At 48.4% G+C, this 19,867-nt stretch overlaps 2 protein-coding genes across 2 annotated transcripts in view; one reads left to right on the plus strand and one right to left on the minus strand.

Moving 5' to 3' along the window:
- LOC123758755 (uncharacterized) overlaps positions 1 to 6,015 on the minus strand; it is an 82,685-nt gene extending 76,670 nt beyond the window's left edge. Inside the window, exon 1 of the mRNA XM_045743404.2 lies at positions 5,716 to 6,015. The gene's annotated coding sequence lies outside the window, so the exon portion shown is untranslated. The remainder of the gene's footprint in view (positions 1 to 5,715) is intronic.
- Positions 1 to 18,711, plus strand: part of LOC123758754 (mucin-3B) — a 32,233-nt gene extending 13,522 nt beyond the window's left edge. Inside the window, exons 2-13 of the mRNA XM_045743403.2 lie at positions 6,060 to 6,258; positions 6,549 to 6,769; positions 8,483 to 8,608; positions 8,981 to 9,199; positions 9,413 to 9,564; positions 9,822 to 9,987; positions 10,829 to 11,181; positions 12,121 to 12,280; positions 14,276 to 14,682; positions 15,141 to 15,558; positions 15,709 to 16,982; positions 17,805 to 18,711. Of these exons, the coding sequence (XP_045599359.2) occupies positions 6,060 to 6,258; positions 6,549 to 6,769; positions 8,483 to 8,608; positions 8,981 to 9,199; positions 9,413 to 9,564; positions 9,822 to 9,987; positions 10,829 to 11,181; positions 12,121 to 12,280; positions 14,276 to 14,682; positions 15,141 to 15,558; positions 15,709 to 16,982; positions 17,805 to 18,446 (4,337 nt within the window). The 3' untranslated portion in view covers positions 18,447 to 18,711. The remainder of the gene's footprint in view (positions 1 to 6,059; positions 6,259 to 6,548; positions 6,770 to 8,482; positions 8,609 to 8,980; positions 9,200 to 9,412; positions 9,565 to 9,821; positions 9,988 to 10,828; positions 11,182 to 12,120; positions 12,281 to 14,275; positions 14,683 to 15,140; positions 15,559 to 15,708; positions 16,983 to 17,804) is intronic.
- The last annotated feature ends 1,156 nt before the right edge of the window (positions 18,712 to 19,867 follow it).

Here is a 19,867-nt window from a genome sequence, read left to right on the forward strand (position 1 = left end):
CCCTTCCTCCAACACTCTCCCCACCAGACCATCAACACGACCTCCATTCCAGCATCGCCACCTCCAACACACAATCTCCCACCATCAATTCTCCCCAATACAATCCCCAACATCATAATTTCCTTCCAGAAGACTACCCCCACGAGCCCAATTCTATCCCCTACAATACAACCTCTACCACTAACGTTAGTCTCATCAACACCCCCGCCACACACTACACACACTGACACCACCTACACACTATACACACTGACAGCACCATCACCTACACACTACCTGCCACATCAATCACGACACCTCTCACCGCCGCTGCATTCACCATCACTACCATCACCATCCTTCAAAAATGGTAGTACCTACAGCTACTATGGATGGAATGTACTGAAAATAAACTACTGCACTCCCTTAAAAATAACGTTTTGTACTCAATGAAATACTGATGATCACAACAAAAAAAATGGGTGAGAATAACCCATAAACTTTGCCGAACATGTCCTAGGCATAAATAGGCAATCATGGGCCTACAACACGTAATCGTAGATCCAATATTGTACATTCATTATTCTAGACCTAGGGGCAGCTAGGTTAGGCTTTTGTCTAATGTTTCCTTGTCCCCATAAAAAGGTGTAACATGGCACATGTTGTCCTACCATTCATAGTGGCTTGAGGTAATGTCTTTTCTGGAAGACTGGTTGCTTTAGTGTGCCCAGTAATTCTAGATCTACCTCCTGATCAAATAATCAGGCGGTAGAATTAAAGACTGGCTATACCTAAATGACGAACTGTACCTCTTGACTCACCTATTGACCTCCTGGCCTCTGACATGACCCCCTGTCCACTCCCCTCAAGAACCTACACACAGCAACGGGCAATACAGCTCCTCCAAAGTCATGTCTAACCAACTAAGGATATCTTGCCTGGATCTTACCTGTAGGGGGTTCTGGGAGTTGTTCTACTTCCCAAGCCCGGGCCAGTATCTCTCTCTTCAAACATTTCTAACATCAAGTTACTAGAGAAAAACCTTCTATATCCAGAAAAACAAACTTACAAACATGCCTAGATTCTCAAAACACTGAAAACAGTGTCATCTCTACTTGACGTTAAGTCAATCCCGATCTAACCATTAACGTTTTAAATCCCTTTAATTTGCTCATGGCTTCTGACAGGAGGGTGCCAAGAAAATATTATGCCAGCGGGGCTTACAAACACAGGTGACGGGAGTGTGAGTGAAATGTTTGTTTACATATCCTTGTCAAACACCTCTGAATGTTGTGAATGGACCAGCTAACGTTGTTGCGAATGAACCAGCCAAGACGTTTGGGAATGAACCAGCCAAGACGCTTGCGAATGAACCAGCCAAGACGTTTGGGAATGAACCAGCCAAGACGCTTGCGAACGAACCAGCCAAGATGCTTGCGAACGAACCAGCCAAGATGCTTGCGAACGAACCAGCCAACGATGCTTGCGAACGAACCAGCCAACGATGCTTGCGAACGAACCAGCCAAGATGCTTGCGAACGAACCAGCCAAGATGCTTGCGAACGAACCAGCCAAGATGCTTGCGAACGAACCAACCAAGATGCTTGCGAACGAACCAACCAAGATGCTTGCGAACGAACCAGCCAAGATGCTTGCGAACGAACCAGCCAAGATGCTTGTGAACGAACCAACCAAGATGCTTGCGAACGAACCAGCCAAGATGCTTGCGAACGAACCAGCCAAGATGCTTGCGAACGAACCAACCAAGATGCTTGCGAACGAACCAGCCAAGATGCTTGCGAACGAACCAGCCAAGATGCTTGCGAACGAACCAGCCAAGATGCTTGCGAACGAACCAGCCAAGATGCTTGCGAACGAACCAGCCAAGATGCTTGCGAACGAACCAGCCAAGATGCTTGCGAACGAACCAGCCAAGATGCTTGCGAACGAACCAGCCAAGATGCTTGCGAATGAACCAGCCAAGATGCTTGCGAATGAACCAGCCAAGATGCTTGCGAACGAACCAGCTAAGAGAACGTGTAGTGTAGTGCCGGCACTCACCCGAGTGAAGTAACTCCTTGTGTTTACACTGCCTGATAACCACAGTCCTCTCAGCTGATACGTACGTCACAGAAAAGGCTCACGAGCCTCAGCTGATCCACTCATTCACAAAACTACTCCTACACTCTTAGTTCTGGCGACTCTCTCTCCTACTTACTGACGCCTATCCAAGACTGAAACTTTGGGACGAGTTTATTTAAACGTACACATGTGCGTGTTGGCCAACAACCTCAACACACACACACACACACACACACACACACACACACACACACAGGAAAAGGTACATCTACACATGAGAACAGGAGCATGTGCAGAGCCTAGAATGAACATACATGAGCCAGAAAAAAAGGCAATTTGAAAAGGACATGTGCAAAGGTGAAGAGCGACCACTGTTGCACAACCACATCAGGCGGAAAACGTCTGTCTGTGCCTTACCTATTAGTGACTACGGGGGAGTGATGTCTAGCTCTTTTATGCCCCGCCCACTACCCTTGTTGTACCTGTTGCGTTATAGTGGTCTGTATAGTGGTCTGAAGGATCTAAAAGGAGAAGGACTGTGGTGAGTAAGTTTACCTAGTCTGATGGTTTAGGATTCATTAGGGATTGAATAGCTGGTTTGGAATCTGTTTATCAATACATTAGACTGATGGTTGTCATATATTTACTGGAAGAGGAGAGCGAGCTGACAGCTGCTGCTGCTGCTGCCTGTGTGGATCTACCGAGCCATCAGTGTAGCATGTCACTGTGAGGGGGGGGGGGGGTGTTGTGGTGTGTGTGGCGGGTCCTCAACACCAGGGGTTCGTGTGGGTGATACAGCAAGCGGGTCCTGAATACAGCTCATATATATAAGACAACACAAGATAAAACTCAAGAATGCACCGAGACTGGTCATAGAATTAAAAGGCTTGTGGTACTAGGAAAGACTGAGGGGGGCTTCGATCTTACTTACATTAGTTACGAAACGGGAGACAAGAGACATGATTGCGATGTATAAGATCCCAAGGGGTATTGGCAAATCAAAGAGGACTGAACGGATTAACAGGCGTCACAACAGGCCAAAGACGGAAGCTGGAGATGAGGCAGTGAAACGTAAACAAAAATGGAACGAGTTAGAGGAGAAGGTTTGTCGAGGCAAATACAATACATAGATTGCAATGTAGATATGATGCAAATCAAGTATTGAACCACCGCATTAGATGTCTGGCAGATGCAAAAAGGCGGTTGTCCTGTTGCTACCGCTCACCAACATATCGTGGGGACCACGTACACAGGAATGCCTTCTCCCTCACCCAGCCCCCAACAACTGCAAACTCCCCAACCCCCAGCCCCCGTGCAAGCTCTCTCCCCCCCCCCCACCACAACCCCCCATCAAGCTCTCCCCCTGCCTGACGCCTGTCGTCCAGGCTGATGGAGTGGGACGTGTGACAAAACATTAAGAACCAGGGGTAGGATGCCCACTGCTGCTGTACTCACCCATTTGTGCTTGCGGGGGCCGAGCCCCGTCTCCCTGCTCCCGCCTCAACTGTCAATCAACTGGTGTACAGTTTCCCGAGCCTCCTGGGCTCTATCATATCTACATTTGCTGTGGTGCCTTGTGTGTTATACCCTTCCCTCCGCCCTTCCTCCACCCACTCTTGTTCATAGTTTCCCTCTCGCTTAACTTTCCACTCTTTCTTGCTACTGTTACTTCCGCGAGTAAAGCCAGGGGGGGGGGGGTGGAGGGGGAGATTGAAGGTTGACAACCAAGAGGCATCAGGGCGGTTGTGTTCCGGCAGGGGCGCGCTCCTCACTATACACATACTATACACAAACGGAAACCTCAAGGCAATGAGGCAGTTATCGGTGACAAGGTTAAGATTTAGTTCATGTATTATGCACCCCATCCTGAGGGTTATGGGGTACATGACCACCACCATGTGGGTGGTAGCCGTATACCCCCCCCCCCCCCCTATACTCCTGGGGAAAGTTGATTGACAGTTGAGAGGCGGGCCGAAATTGCCAGAGCTCAACCCCCGCAAGCACAACTAGGTGAATACTCCCACCCACCCGAGCAACATAACCTCAGCATATAACATGGAAGCTAAACACTAAGATGGTCCACCGAGGTGTGAGAAGACATCTTGTAAGCCAGTGGAGCTACTAAGAGAGGGCAAGAGAAGGGGGCTCATCCACAGCTTTACAAACAATTTCAACCAGAAACGAGAAGTCAAACTGCATTAAACAACTAGTACCATTTGGAAAGACTAGGGAGCTCATGCTCGATTTTGCAAACTTTATTAGGTACGAATTGTTAGGTAAACCCCCCCCCCCGCAAGGCTCCGGTTTAATGGTGGCAATAATACTAGGGGAAAAATCCACTTCTGTTATGATGGCGCGCCTGTGTCACGCCAGCGGTCCTACCACCGTCCTGGGAAAATAACTGCTACTGTACGACCAGGAGGGTGCCAGGCTCCACGATAACGACCCCGAGGGTGCTGTGACACCACGATAACGACCACGAGGGTGCCAGGCTTCACGATAACGACCCCGAGGGTGCTGTGACACCACGATAACGACCACGAGGGTGCCAGGCTTCACGATAACGACCCCGAGGGTGCTGTGGCACCACGATAACGACCACGAGGGTGCCAGGCTTCACGATAGCGACCCCGAGGGTGCTGTGACACCACGATAACGACCACGAGGGTGCCAGGCTTCACGAAAACGACCCGAGGGTGCAAGGCTTTACGATAACGACCCGAGGGTGCAAGGCTTCACGATAACGACCCGAGGGTGCAAGGCTTCACGATAACGACCACGAGGGTGTCAGGCTCCACGATAACGACCCCGAGGGTGTCAGGCTCCACGATAACGACCCCGAGGGTGTCAGGCTCCACGATAACGACCACGAGGGTGCCGGGGCTTCACGATAACGACCACGAGGGTGCCGGGGCTTCACGATAACGACCACGAGGGTGCTGGGGCTTCACGATAACGACCACGAGGGTGCCGGGGCTTCACGATAACGACCACGAGGGTGTCGGGGCTTCACGATAACGACCACGAGGGTGCCGGGGCTTCACGATAACGACCACGAGGGTGCCAGGGCTTCACGATAACGACCACGAGGGTGCCGGGGCCTCACGATAACAACCACGAGGGTGCCGGGGCTTCACGATAACAACTAGGATGCTGGGCTCCACGATAACCACGAGGGTTGTGTGATATTTACATACAGCACCAAGTGCATTGAAAACAAAAAACGTAGCAATATACAAGGATTATACAAGAGAGACTGCAATATTGTTTCGATTTGTCCACCACGCCCATATGTGTACAATCGTTCACATAGTTACACAACGTACTATCTTATCATGAGGCTAGGTTAGTATATACATACACCACCGTTATATATACATGGCCACCCTCTCTGGTAATTTACGGGGTATTCATGCCCGTGCCACCTCTTGGGTGGCTTAATCTTTATCAATCAATCAATCACCCAGGAAGAAACCTTCTCCCTCGCATTAACTCTGGGACCATGCTACATGGACACTTCGTTCTAAGCAGCTAAATCTGAAACTACAACAACATCAACTCTGGGACTGCGTTGTTGCCATCCTCACTCTCTACATCGTCCACTGTCTTCAGTCACTCAGAGACTCTATTATTACCACTAATAATTACACTCACTAATATCATCCATGAAGATCACGTTTAATGCAGAACAGGGGGCGAGGAGTTAGATGTGGCAGGCGACTTGTTGTCCCCACACAGGCTCTGTGAACACTAACATTAACTGTGTTCTAATGAACACTAAGACATTAACTGACCACCAAAACACGGCTACTCTTAGAGACCTCTAGCGGTCGGAGGCCACAACAACACATCAGCTGACTTAACATAAAAATAAACCTAATATAAAAGTAATACAAATGTGAATGAACAAAACTGTGAAGAAATACGAGAGAACTCTGATCATTAAAATATACCAGAGAATAATAGCATTTTAAAGCCATTATTTCTGTTACTTCCAGCGGAGAGCGCCCAGGGACACAACGAGGTGGTGGTGCTGGAGGGGCAGGAAGCGGACCTTCCCTGCGTCACCACGCCCACCCTGGGTAATGGCCACGCCCCCCACCGTCGCCACCTCACCCCCACCACCACTGATGACCACCTCCAACGGCCACAGCTCATCCTCTGGTACAGAGAAGGTGTCAGGTCCACCATATACAGGTGAGGGAACGGGTGAACGGGTCATGCCTGTGTTTACTGACCTGTTTATGCCTGTAGGATCCAGCAGTTAGCATTTGAACTCTACCTTTCTATCTATATATATGTATATGTAATATACAATATATAATATATAAATAATTAAGTGACTCCTGCCTTTTCTAACAACACGCCCAAACCATCCCACCACCACACCATCGCATGCCCACTCCCACACCACCACATACCCACCATACAATACCACACTATACCCACCCCCACACCACACCAACCTGAACGCCCCGTCCCCACAGCTACGACGGCCGTGACAAAGGAAGAGAGCGCCACTGGTCTGAACGGCGCAGCCTGGGCGGAGCGCTGACTCTGACACTGCCGCCCACGCCTCGCTCCCGCCCACAACTGGCCTTCCTCAGGATCACCCACGCCCAAGAGTCAGACGCGGGCGTGTACAAGTGCCGCGTGGACTTCTACCGCGCCCCCTCCAGGAACACCCACACCAAGCTGGTCATCGTCGGTGAGTTCACAGATAATTACTTTTGTCTTGGAAAGTAAGCCTCTATACGTGTATTTATATATATATATAATATAGTATAAATTATTACATATATATATATATATTATATATATATATATATATATATATATATATATATATATATATATATATATATATATATATATATATATATATATATATATATATATTTACTGCTGGTGAAGATTAGGTGAAAGGAAACGTGCCCAATCATTTTTTTTCCTCTCGGGAATCGAACCCGGGACCCCCGATTATTGTAACAAGAGTCCATACTAGAAGACATATTACTACTATGTCTTGGTACAGGTGGCTTCGAGAACGAAGCCACCTGTACACCACGACAGAGCGGAAAGGGAAAATATTTACATACAGGTACATGGAGAGTTGACAACAGAACACTGCAGGACGTAGCCAGGAGGTTGAGAACTGTACCGTAAGGGGAAGACTACACCAGCATAGCGTCCGACGGTTCACCTCCAAGATGTTTACTTCTGGTAAACCAAGAACGGAGCGGCCAGGTTAACGTTTGCTACAACGACGAAGATTAATATGAACAAATTAAACCATTTCTAAAACTCCTATATGAACTAAATCTTGTACAGTATTTGGTTTATTCATATAATATTAAGATTAATTATGGTTTTGAAGCCACCTTAAATTATTCAAATCACTTAATTTTGCTGATTTAAATCTTTGCTTTTATCCCCACATGAATTTTTTAACGTGTACTGGACTGATGGAAAGAGGAAAATGTAGAGGAAGAAAGGAACCGCTCGTGAACCAAAGGAAAATATGGAAGTAGTATTATGGCTCACATATGTTGACGTCTTGCCACTGGAACTGTCTAGTGTCTTCACTGTTGACGTGACTGCTGGCAGCAGCAGCACTTCTCAGTGTACAGAATCATCGCATTAGATCACAGCCTCAAGGCTCACTGGACGACACCTGGCAGCAGAACAGTCACCACAAACACTGATAAAGCGACCAAACGGCTGGTCTGGTTGAAGAGTGCAATGTCCTTGACTGCTCAAGTCAACCACCTGATCTGAATCCAATTGAGCATGCGTTTTGCTGAACACAAATACAAAATGGCACGAAGCAAGCAGCATGTGAAGACGGCTGCAGTACAGGCCAGGCAGAGCATTACCAGGGATGATATCCACTCTCTGCTGATGTCTAGGGTTGTTGACTTTATATATAGGTTGTCATCTCATGAAGAGGATTTGCATCCATGTACTACATATAACGACTGTATTTACGAGCATCTTGTTATATCCAACTACTGTTGGTTCTCTACAGTGTGGAGACTAGGCATAAAAAAAAAAAATAGCTGCAATTCGTTCATGGTTCATCTGATATTGATGTAAATACCCTTAACATTTAACCTGAAAGCCTGGAGTACAAAAGCAAATAACAAATATCTAGTCATTGTTTCAAATACTTGCATTTTTCTCTGTACAAGCAACAAAACCAGGTGTTATACTGACTATACATAGTGTTTGGTAGGCACACGGCTGGTATCCACACTACAATTTGTGTAGTCAGCTCTGCTTTTGGCCAATTTATTCTTCTGCTTTCCTGTATCCTCCCTCCCCTCTCTCTCTCTACACTCTACTCCCTTATCCGCACCCTCACTCTCCCGCCCCTCTTGCCTCCACCCTTCACTACACTATTCCCCCCTCTTCTTGACAGCGCCCCCGACGGAGCCCAAGGTGGAGGTGTGGACGGGCGGGCGGTGGGTGGAGGCCGACCACGGGACCGCTGCAGCGACAGTGGAGGCGGGCACCAGACTGCGCCTGCGCTGCTCCACCACCGGAGGTAAACCATCGCTGTAGCTGGGTTATCCCCCATCAGGTGATCGTCAGTCATCTGATCTCTGTCCAGTGACCTTCCTCGTCCAGTGACCTTTATGCCAAGTAATCCCTACCGAAACAAACACGTACAAATGCGAACAGAAACTTCAGTAATAATCTTGTGCATTATTTAGACATTAACAGAGTTGATAACTCCACTCTCTGACACCAGGTAATGTATTCGGGAGCGGCTGTTTCCAACACTATAAAATCCAGGTGGCCTAACTGAGGTCTAGCAAGTATAGGCGAGATGGTCCAGGTGGTCTAAGAATGCCTTATAAGTGTTACGGTCTCTGAAGAAAGTCCAGGTATACCGACTTCCCATTCTGTGTTGCAGGTCGGCCGGGTCCGACGGTGACGTGGTGGCGCGGGGGGCAGCAGCTGCTGGGGGAGGAGAAGACGCCGGCGGAGCAGGACGAGGGGACGTCGGAGGTAGTGAGGAGCTCCATTAGCGTGACTGTGAGGCCTGAGGACGCCCACACGCCCGTCGTGTGCCAGGCCACCAACACCCACCTGATGCCGCCCCTCAGGACCCCGGTACACCTGCTGGTCCTCTGTGAGTCTCTCTCGCCAGCTGGGTCACCACCCTCAGTGGGGTTGGGGGGAAACTGTTAATAGATGCTTGCCTAGAAATACCTCCCTTCACCCCAGGATCTTCCCTGGGGTGAAGGGAGGGAAACCCAATTAGTTTTTTATAGGAAACTAACCGGGTATCACCCGTCACCCACAAGTGCTGACCTTGCTCTCTCTCTCTGGTTGCCTGCTGCAGCGTCGCCGTCGTGGGTGCGCGTGGTGGGGGCGGACAAGCCCATGTCTGCCGGCGTGAGCTACACAGTGGAGTGTCGCAGCATGGGCGCCACTCCTCCCCCGGTCCTCACCTGGTCCGTCGGCGACCATCAGCACATTCACGCATCATCCACGGTCAGTATTTCAGTCACGCTCTATCACCTAACTGTTTGCCCACCTAACACCTGCTGTTTGCCCACCTAACACCTACTGTTTGTCCACCTAACACCTGCTGTTTGTCCACCTAACACCTGCTGTTTGTCCACCTAACACCTGCTGTTTGCCCACCTAACACCTACTGTTTGCCCACCTAATACCGCTACAGATGCATACACAACCTTTTCCCCTCCCACTCAGACCGCCACTCTAGCAGGCATTTGTTTTTTCCCCAGACGAACGCGGAGGGGGAGACAGTGAGCCGCCTGGTGTACAAGCCTCGGGCCGCCCACGCCGGGTCACACCTCACCTGCACTGCACGCCCACCAGACCACGCCTTCGCCTCCCAGACCACGCCCAAGATCTGGGTCAAGAGCGACTCCGTCCCTCTTAATATTATGTGTAAGTAAGGAGGGGGAAGGTTTGTAGATGTTTACTAAACTAGATGCTCGTCATGTTATGGAAAGACGGGCTTCAACTCTTGGGCCTCGTCTATACGGGTGATTTACTTGCCGTCTTTCTGGTCAGGTGCAGTCCACCTGTCCTTCCTAACCTCAGTCATCCTGTCAAAGATTTTGATTACATTTGTCTGGCAAGATATTGTTTTCCTGAATGAATATTTGCGCTTCGTAACAAATCTATCCTTAGTAGCGCTTCAGAACGCGAAAACTGTTGAGTAAATACAGACTGATTTGCAATGATCAAGGTAAGAGGTGCAGATATCGCAGGTGACCACATGTGCTTGTGGATCTTGGTCCTCTCACCATCCCCCTCCCCACCATCACCCCCCGTTGCTAGTTTCCCAGGCTCAATATTTGAAGTTATTTGGTGATTTTTTTTTTGTTTCTAAAGAAAAAAAAGACTTCCTTATCATGTTTTCACCCAACCACTTGGGCTGAACGGTAAAGCGACGGTCTCGCTTTAGGTGTTCATTCCCCGGCCGTCCAAGTGGTTGAGCACCATTCCTTTCCCTTCCCCGTCCCATCTTAAATCCTTATCCATATCCCTTCTAAGTACTATATACTGTACTCCCCCCCCCCTTCCTTATCATGTTCCGATGGGTGTGGTCGAGAGCTATGCTGGATGAGATTGCGAGAATAACAATAAAATATTCCCAACGTGCACACATTAACGCCAACATATGCGTTAACAATTCAGCACATGCAACACTCATCAATCAACATTCCTCTCGTGCCCTCTGGCTTCCCTAACCCCCGCCCCCACACCCTCTCGTCCCCCACAGACAAGCCGGAGGTGGAGTTGGACCTGCAGCGGACCAGGCCTTCCTCGGCTGGCACTGACGGCGCTGCAGCCGACGCCAAGCCCCCACGACGCCGCCCGCCATTCTCTCCTTCTCTTCACCGAACCAAAGATCTGTTTCCTTCTGACATGGGGTTACCGAAGTCCACTTCTGCGGCGACGGCGAAGCGAGACGAAGATGGGAAGACCCAGAAAAAGCTGGAGAATGGCGGCGACGACGACGCAGAGGACGAAGCAGACGAAGACGAAGCGAGATTGGTGGAAGGAGAGGGCGCAGTGCTCCAGTGCCACGTGAGGGCCAACCCACCTGCGTATCACGTCAGTTGGAGCAAAGATGTGAGTGTATTCGGGGAAGGGGGGGTGAGGGAGTGGGGGTGAAGTGAGGGAGATGGGGTAGGGGGGAGATGAGGGAGGTGGGGTAGGGGGAGGTGGAGTAGGGGGAGGTGGGGAAGGGGGAAGGTGAGAGAGGGGAGATGATTTGGGAGGTAGAAGATCAGGGGAGATAATTTGGGAAGTGGGGGAGACGGGTGGGGGTGGGGGGAGGAGGACAAGTAGATTTGATGATTTTTTTTTTGTTTATTAAATATATGTTCGAGCATAATTTCTGTCTAATTATTATTTAGTCTGTTAGTATGGCCAAAGAATATCATTCACGAAGACTAATGTGTTTTCTGAGCAGAATATTGCAAAAGTGTAACCCCTCAAGAAGCCCAGTTGCTATAGCAACCTATTGAGAAGTTACCCCAAGAAATGAGACAATTATCTTTGAGGAAATGAACAAAGGGGGGGGGGCAAAAAATGGACAGGTTAAAGTATACGCTGATAGACCTGCTAAAGCTTAATGAAAATGGAGAAAAGAGGCACCGATTGAGAACATTGTCTCGGCGAAAGAACAGCTCACTACCATTGTTATAGAATCATAAGAAGAGGACATCCTCCTTGAAAACTTCTTAATTAAGAGACTGTGCCCACCCAGGAGACACGTATGTGTGCCGTGTTTCGTGTTCTATGTTACAAGTCTCCACAATATATAAAGCTGTATCGCCTTGTGTGTTCTTAAACTAATTGTTGCTGTGATTCGTTCTCAGTCTCTCTCTTCCTCTCCCTCTCCCTCCCTCAGCCCCCCTCCCACAGTCTTAAACTCTCACAAACAACCCTTCACGTGACAGTCGCCCCCCCAACCCCCCTTCTACCATCTCCACCCAGCAATTAACCCCACTTATCGTTGTCGCTCATCTAACCCCCTTCCCTCTCTCTCTCCCCCTGACGGTGCAGGGCGCCCCCCTCTCCCCAGGGGCGGGCGGGGGCCTGGTGGTGGGGAACATGAGCGTGGTCTTCCCCAACCTTCAGAGGAAGGACGCCTCCACCTACACCTGCACAGCCCACAACGCTGAGGGCTCCACCCGCAGCAACCCTCTACAGTTGCTGATCCTCCGTAAGTACTCCCCTAGGTGTGTGACCTTCTCGCTCCACTCGCTTACTAGAAATAAAAAAATCAAATAAAATAGCGAGGGGAAATGTAAGGAAATTTTCATAATGAGAACAGGTAGTAAACAAGAGGGATATGAGCTTGAGGCAGTCGTGGTGGAAGCCACCTCCCGCCAAACACACACCGAAACTACGACGTTGGTACAACGTTCGAACAAGTTTTAACACCTAACCAGTTATAACAACCAATATAGCAAGTTGTAACAACGTTCTAATACGTCATAAACACGTTAAGCCAAGATGTAACAACTTTATTACAAGTTGTAACAAGCGGAAAATAGAGACAGTTTCGGTTTGTGTTTCCGGGGCTCCACTCACCGTTTCAAGAGCATGTACCACCGTACTTAAACTTTGATTTATTTTCCTTTAATCACGGACAACCACTTAAATTCCATAGGATGTAACCCACATCTGTGATCAGCTCTTGATTAGTTATTTATGGCAAGGTGAATCGGACCCAAGACCAATGAATTGTGGCACCAACTTCACAACAGGTACAATAGCTATGAGGTGGGGCCCTAGAGCAGGATCTCTCTCTCTGTAATCTCATAATTAATGCCAATTTTTGTATATATAAATAACACAAAATATGAGAAGTAAGCGATTACGACTATATATACAACTGGGAAGGGATACGAGTTGGGAATCAAATTTCAATAAGTTTATTAAGGTATAAATACAGACAAAGAGATTAGGTAGCTCAAGCTGTTCTCACCCCCGTTCAGTACAACGTGTTCATTGTGACACACATCACACTCAACATATTACAGAACATTCAGAGTGATAAATATATACATTTCTTAGGAACGGTGCTCAACCGCTTGGATCGTTGGGGAATGAACGCATTCACCTTTGTTTTCTTTTTAACTATTATTTGTATGATTCCCCCCCCCCCCTCCTCCTCCCAAGTGTGCTACTTTGTCAGTCCCTCATAGTATTTTGTACGTCGTTAACATGTCTGCCCTATTTTTTCCTCAATTGTAGTGAGGTCCTGATCCCTAAATGTTTTTTCATAGCTCAGGAACGAACCTTGTTGCACATTTTTTAAACCTTGTATAGTTATATTTTATTTCCTTAGGAAGAGGGGTTCCATGCCGAGGCAGTATACTGAATAACAGGTCTCACAAAAGATGTATACAACGCTCGGAAGGAATATTGGTCCAAGTCCCTGAAATATAACTGGACAGTATGTAGCATATGAGGGTAGCATATGTCAGTATGACATATGCTACCCTCATAGCATATGTCAGTATGACATATGCTACCCTCATAGCATATGTCAGTATGACATATGCTACCCTCGTCATCCTGCTGACATGTGCCTCTGGTGTTACATCACGACTTGTCCCTGCACCTAAATTTCTGATTTTCTATACATTTTATCAACGTTTCAAGGAAGGAGTTGGAAGTGCAGGTAACGTTAGTATTAACAGTATTGGTGGTAGTGTTTTAGTGGTGGGGAACACAGCTTGTCAAATACGACAGAGATCACCATTGTGGGCCAGCGTGAGTTGGATGGGCATGAGAGGTGAGTGGAGTGATTGACGGGTGTGTTGGGGGCCCGGGGGAGGTGGTGGGGGTCCGGGGGAGGTGGTGGGGGCCCGGGGGAGGTGGTGGGGGCCCGAGGGAGGTATTGGGCCTTTGGTAGGGAAGCGCGTGGTGGGGGCAAGGTGGACAAGAGGTAGTGTAAACGGATATGTGACATCCGTGACGGATATATGACATTCGTGACAGATATGTGACATCCGTGACGGATATGTGACATCCGTGACGGATATGTGACATTCGTGACGGATGGCCTGCAAGTAGCGGATGATGTCACGTTATGGAGAGGGCCACGACAGTGGGAAACATACAGTGCTCACCTGTTGAGACTGTGGCCAGCGGCGAGCGTAGACGGGCTGTCCTAACCTTATCACGACCCTTTCTCCACCCCATACAGACGGCCCCGAGTGCCTCCGTGACACTGTGCAAGTTCTGGGAGTGCCACGCCACCACGCCCTCAATGTAACCTGTCAGGTGGCTGCCTATCCCCCGCCCAAAAGCTTCTCCTGGGCTCTCAAGTCCACCCGAGGTCTCCTGCAAGTCCCCGAGGAGATGATCACCTTCGTCGGTTCCACCTCCTGGATCTCTTACACCCCGCGGGCTGCTGTGGACTACGGGGAGCTGCTGTGCTGGGCCCACACCGCCACAGGACGCCAGAGGGAGCCCTGCGTGGCCCGCCTAGTGCCAGCAGACAAACCCGACGCCCCCGAGCAGTGTGGAGTGTCCAGGGCAACTGCTCACACCCTCACCGTGACCTGCACAGCCGCTCACGACGGAGGCCTCCCGCAGACATTCTTCATGACGGTCAGTACACGCATGTAAGCACTGCTTGCTTTAACAATAGCGAATGGTTCAGTACGTCATCACAGAACAGCACCAGATCAGTGTTCACTGTTATGCAAGGAGAGGGGGGGGGGACTTTGTGCCTTTTGATAATTACTTAATATATTTCGCTGGGAATCGTGACGATAGCCTCAGAAACGATACCACTGGCAACATAGGTGTCACACCACATCAAATACAGTACACGATAAAGCGTTGTGTGTGTTATGTAACTGCTATGTATGCATCTTTTGTCAACTCTTATTACTACCTATCGAATAAACAAAAAAAATATATAGAGATAACTTCTATGGACAAGTAATATGTTATTATGAGTGAATGTAGGAGGGAGCGGGAGGACTGTATGGGAAGGGTCTGCGCTTACAGGAAGGGTAGTGGAAGTAATATCAACTTGCTAACATTAGGCGTATCATCCGCAGGTATTCCTCGCGGAAAAGCAAGTGTCCAACATTTCGAGCGTCAGCTCAGAGATAACCGCGTATGACCTGGAGCCCGACACCCAATACCGCCTCGCCCTCTGGTCCGCCAACACCCACGGCACCAGCAGAAGAACCACCCTCTTTGGCACTACAGCTCCCTCTAACACCTCCACCAGTAGCAGCATGAACGGCCACTCCAACACGAGGAAGGGCCCCATAGCCATGCTGGGGCCGTCCTTGGTGGCGGTGGTGGTGGTAGTAACGGTTCTGGGGGTGGTGATGGGTGTTGTGCTAGGAATCCTCACCCAGAGAATCTCAGTGCCACAAAGATTCTCCCAAGTGGCCGAAGACGAGGAGGAACCACCACCTCCTCCCCAGCAAGTCACAAGTCGCTCGCGTGTAAACGTTGGGCGCTTAGGTGAGTCCCGCAGGTAGGGAAATAAGAAAGGGTAAATGTATACATATAATTAGTGTGTGTGTGTGGATTCATGAATGAAATATGTTGAATTCTATGATGCAACATGTTTTACCAACACCGCATACTTTTGCCCACTGTTTATTTTTGCAGGAAAAGGCAGCCACGGTTTTATAGAAGCCCTCGGGAAGCCACCAGCACGTTATAGTATCACGTCAATTGCCCCTTACGAGAAGGACTCGCATGTTTATGATGACCCCGTTTCGCTGAGAACAGGGCGAGCACAACTAGAAACACTCGTAGCAGACACCAAAGTTACCCCTAATAATGAGTATTCTCCGTTTTCTTCAATAGCCACCGACCCGGACGCCCACTCTCGGTTCTCCTCGTGGCATCTGCCAAACTCCCGCCTTCTGCGTAGCAAAATTGACTTAAGAGTTCCAAGCAAACAATTTCTACGGAAACCAGTGAGAGTCGAGCCACCCAAACCTCCGGCCATAGACATCTGTAAGTCCATCACTCCAACAAGGACAAAGGCCGTGCCTTCCTTGGAATTTCGTTTAATTTTAATTCCCGAAACAAGCAAAATGCTTCAGTTTGCCATAGAGAGAGACACCAGGCTGCTATCATATTTATCCAGAGACTCAACAGTATCAAGCTCTTCCCCAAAGTTCACAACTATAACTGAAGAGCAAAACGCTAAACCTCTGAGAATTAGAGCAGATCTGCAGACCCACCAGAATTACTCTACATTAGTTACTCCTTATGAATCCATTCCTGTTCACAGGAGACTGAGCATAGAAAACGACAATCTCAGAAAGAATTCCACATTGAAGCCCATTCAGGAGGATGATGCTCTTGAGAATACGGCTATAAACCACGAAGAAAGTACACAGCGTCTTTGCACGAACACCGACATCAACGGGAACGCAAGACCTGCTTCCCCAATTAACACAGATATCCAGAGGCATCAGAAAACGACAAACGTCGACCTCAGCGACTATGATAACTTGGAAATCGTCCCCAGCAGCGCGCCGTCTCTGGCGGAAGAAACGACTACGAGCGACACAGCCGGAGTCAGAACACCAGCCACAGCATACAGCACAAGATCAATATTACACAGAAATGAAGACCAAAAGAAAACCTTTAGCCTGCAACCTCGACCGTACAGCATTCCCAACAGCAACCCGAAGAGGGTGAGGATAGCAGACGAACACTCTGAACCAACGCCCACCAGAGACTGCCCACTCTTCCCTGGGCCAAGAGTGATGAGGGTCCCAGGGGGCGGTGAGGGCCGGTATGTGCCCTTCAGTCCCAGGGCGGGCATGTTAGGCAGGCACCACCTCTTTGGGCAGCCACTGGCCAGCATTAAGCGTGGTCTCAAGACTCCGACACCCCCATCTTCGAGACGCTTCACGGAGCTCCTGGTAAGACGACAACAATTTGATCTTCACTTTGGCTCATTACTCATTTTTTTTCTGGATAAATTTCAGAGAGGTTTCTGTGCTAGACTTACACATATTTAATAAAATAACCATAAACCTATTCACATTTTGATATGATTAAAAAAGTCATCCTCGCGAATACATTCCAAGAATTTATTTCAGCATCATTGACAACCTTCCTAATTCACTTATTTCAAGCAATTAATAAATTTATGTAAATATTTGTTCCACATTAGCGTTGTTTAGAGAGTTGTGAAGTGTGTCCTGTTGCACAGGGGACCAGGGTTCAATCCCTAGGCGGGGCAGAAACAGTTGGGCACATTTCCTCTCACCTGATGCCTCATTCACCCAGCAGATAAATCAACCTGTCCTCTTTATAGCACGTCGCATTTTGACGTATACTTTATCCAAGGCTAAAAACTGATGTACAAGAAAATGGTAGCGGCTCACGAAATTGACAATGTCTCTTTTTTCTGTTCGTGGATCCTCTGGTAGGTTAGGTTAGGGCACTTTAGTACGACAGTTTCCTGACGTTGAAGACGCTGGCGAGAACAGGCTGGACCCCCCCCCCCCCCCCCCAGGTCCTTTCAAGGACTCTGACAATCTTTTTGAAATTTTAGTCACGCACTTTTAGTCTTATCTCACAACGTCGTTGTTGTTGTTTTTTTAGATTTAGCTACTCAAACCGAAATGTCCATGTAGCACGGGCTATGGTGATCCCGTAATCTCACAACAATCCATCAAATCTACATAGTATCTTGGTGAACACCTGACCAAGACTCCCTTACTCTCCTGTTCCCACAGATCCCCGTAGGAGGCACCAGCAGCCCGCAGCCCCACACGCCATCAGCCCCATCAGCACTTCGGAAGCCCAGACGCGCTATCACGTCTCTCTTCAGCCTCTCTTCGTCTTCGTCGTCGTCGTCCTCCTCTTCTTCCTCTTCCTCGTCTTGCTTCAGCAGATGGGGCAAGAGGTCCAGAGAGGCCACTCCATCACCCTACACCGACTTCAGGAGACATGGCAGTGCGCACAAATCCTCCTTCAGGAGTCTGGTATCACGACCCCGCAGTACGCACATGTCGTCGGGCCCCGAACATGCATTCCAGTGTTGTGCGGACATCGACTGGTACTCCTCCACCTGCTCCTCCCCGAGGTCATCGTCTTCGTCGTCTTCGTGTCAGCCGCATTCCTCATCGTCCTCGTCACCCGTGTCGTCGTTCTACTCGTCCGAGAACTCTCTCTCCATCTCCGCGTCCTTGTCTAACTCGTCCTCGGCGTCCTCCTTCCAGTTCACGTCGTCATCGTCATCTACGGCTTCAAGTTCCCCTTTCTCCTCCTTCCTCTCCCCTTCTCTCACCTCCCCATCATCCTCGTCCTTCCTGTCTCTTGCTTCGTGTTCGACCTCTCCAGATTCCGTATTTTCAGGGCAAATAACTCCCACATAAAGGGGCCAGTGCGTTGTATATAATGTAGGCACTGTATACAATGAGCTACATCAAGGTGTTTCTGAATGTGCAATACATACTTAACTGTGTGAGCGTTCTTGGAGCTTTATCAATATAAACTATTTTTATATTTAAAAAATATTTGTACATTAGACTGTTTAGGGGTAAGCCGAGCGTCACCATGCTCTGGTCGCCTTAGGGAGATCCTTCAAGGTGATCAAAACAATGTATACTCCTATTGAACATTATACATGTGTTTTTTAATTTTGTTGCATTTTATACATAACCTTTTACTACGTCAAAGTGTGTCCAGTAATACACTTTGCTCTACGGAGTCTGTCTGTCTGTCTGTCTGTCTGTCTGTTAATCTCGCCAACTTCTTTCAACTTTCTCCTTCCCAAAAACAGAAAACTCCAGACCGAAACGAAAGGTCAAGGCCCAGCAGAGATGTAATTTTCAGTGTAATTTCTGACGTAATTCCGGCAGACACAACTCCGGTGTACTAATGTTAGCAATCAAGTGGATTCGACAGTGTCTGCACCAGCTGACTACCAGTGAGGTCTGGAGTCCAGTGTGGCGCACGCGCCCCGCACGCACGCATGCACGCATGCACACACACTCATTGAAAGTTAGAGAAACAGACAACGGCGAATAGTCAAAAAACCTTATACGTATACACACACATTATGACGTAAACACAATTACATTAGCAAGGTAGTGCGACAAACCACAAATAAAGAAATTCAGGTGGGCAAGATGACAGGCAAGTACAGACAGGCAAGCTGGCTGACAGACAAGCAGGGAGACAAACACAGGACAGAACAAAAAAAAAAAAACAGCGCGACCTGCAAAAACATAATTCAGCTATATAGCAATTACTACTATGAGAGATTTGCCAACAAACATGTCCAACTGATCTGATTACACATCTAAATCAATAGCTTCCCCCTGCAACGTTGTAGCTCTACTCCAATCTACTCTACTGTAGCTCTACTCTAGCTCTACTCTACTGTAGCTCTACTCCAGCTCTACTCTACTCCAACGCAGCTTCTAACCTCTCTTGCTATTAGAAGCGAGACAGACATAAAAAGTGAGAGTGACAAAGTCAAGTCCAAGATAACAAATAAATCAGAAAATCAAAGTTTCAATTACAATAAGGCCGCCATTGTTACACTAGAAGATATGAGCAACTTCCAGACAAACTGAGCAAACGAAACCGATAAACACAAAGCAAAACTTTGAGAGAGAAACAAATGTATGTCTTAGAATCCTCTGGCCAAAAACACACACACACACACACACACACACACACACACACACACACACACACACACACACACACACACACACACACACACACACACACACACACAACATATAAACATAACATAGTAACTGTTAGCAACACACAACATATAAAC

This window comes from Procambarus clarkii, chromosome 31 (assembly GCF_040958095.1).
Source record: "Procambarus clarkii isolate CNS0578487 chromosome 31, FALCON_Pclarkii_2.0, whole genome shotgun sequence".
Classification (NCBI taxonomy): domain Eukaryota; kingdom Metazoa; phylum Arthropoda; class Malacostraca; order Decapoda; family Cambaridae; genus Procambarus; species Procambarus clarkii.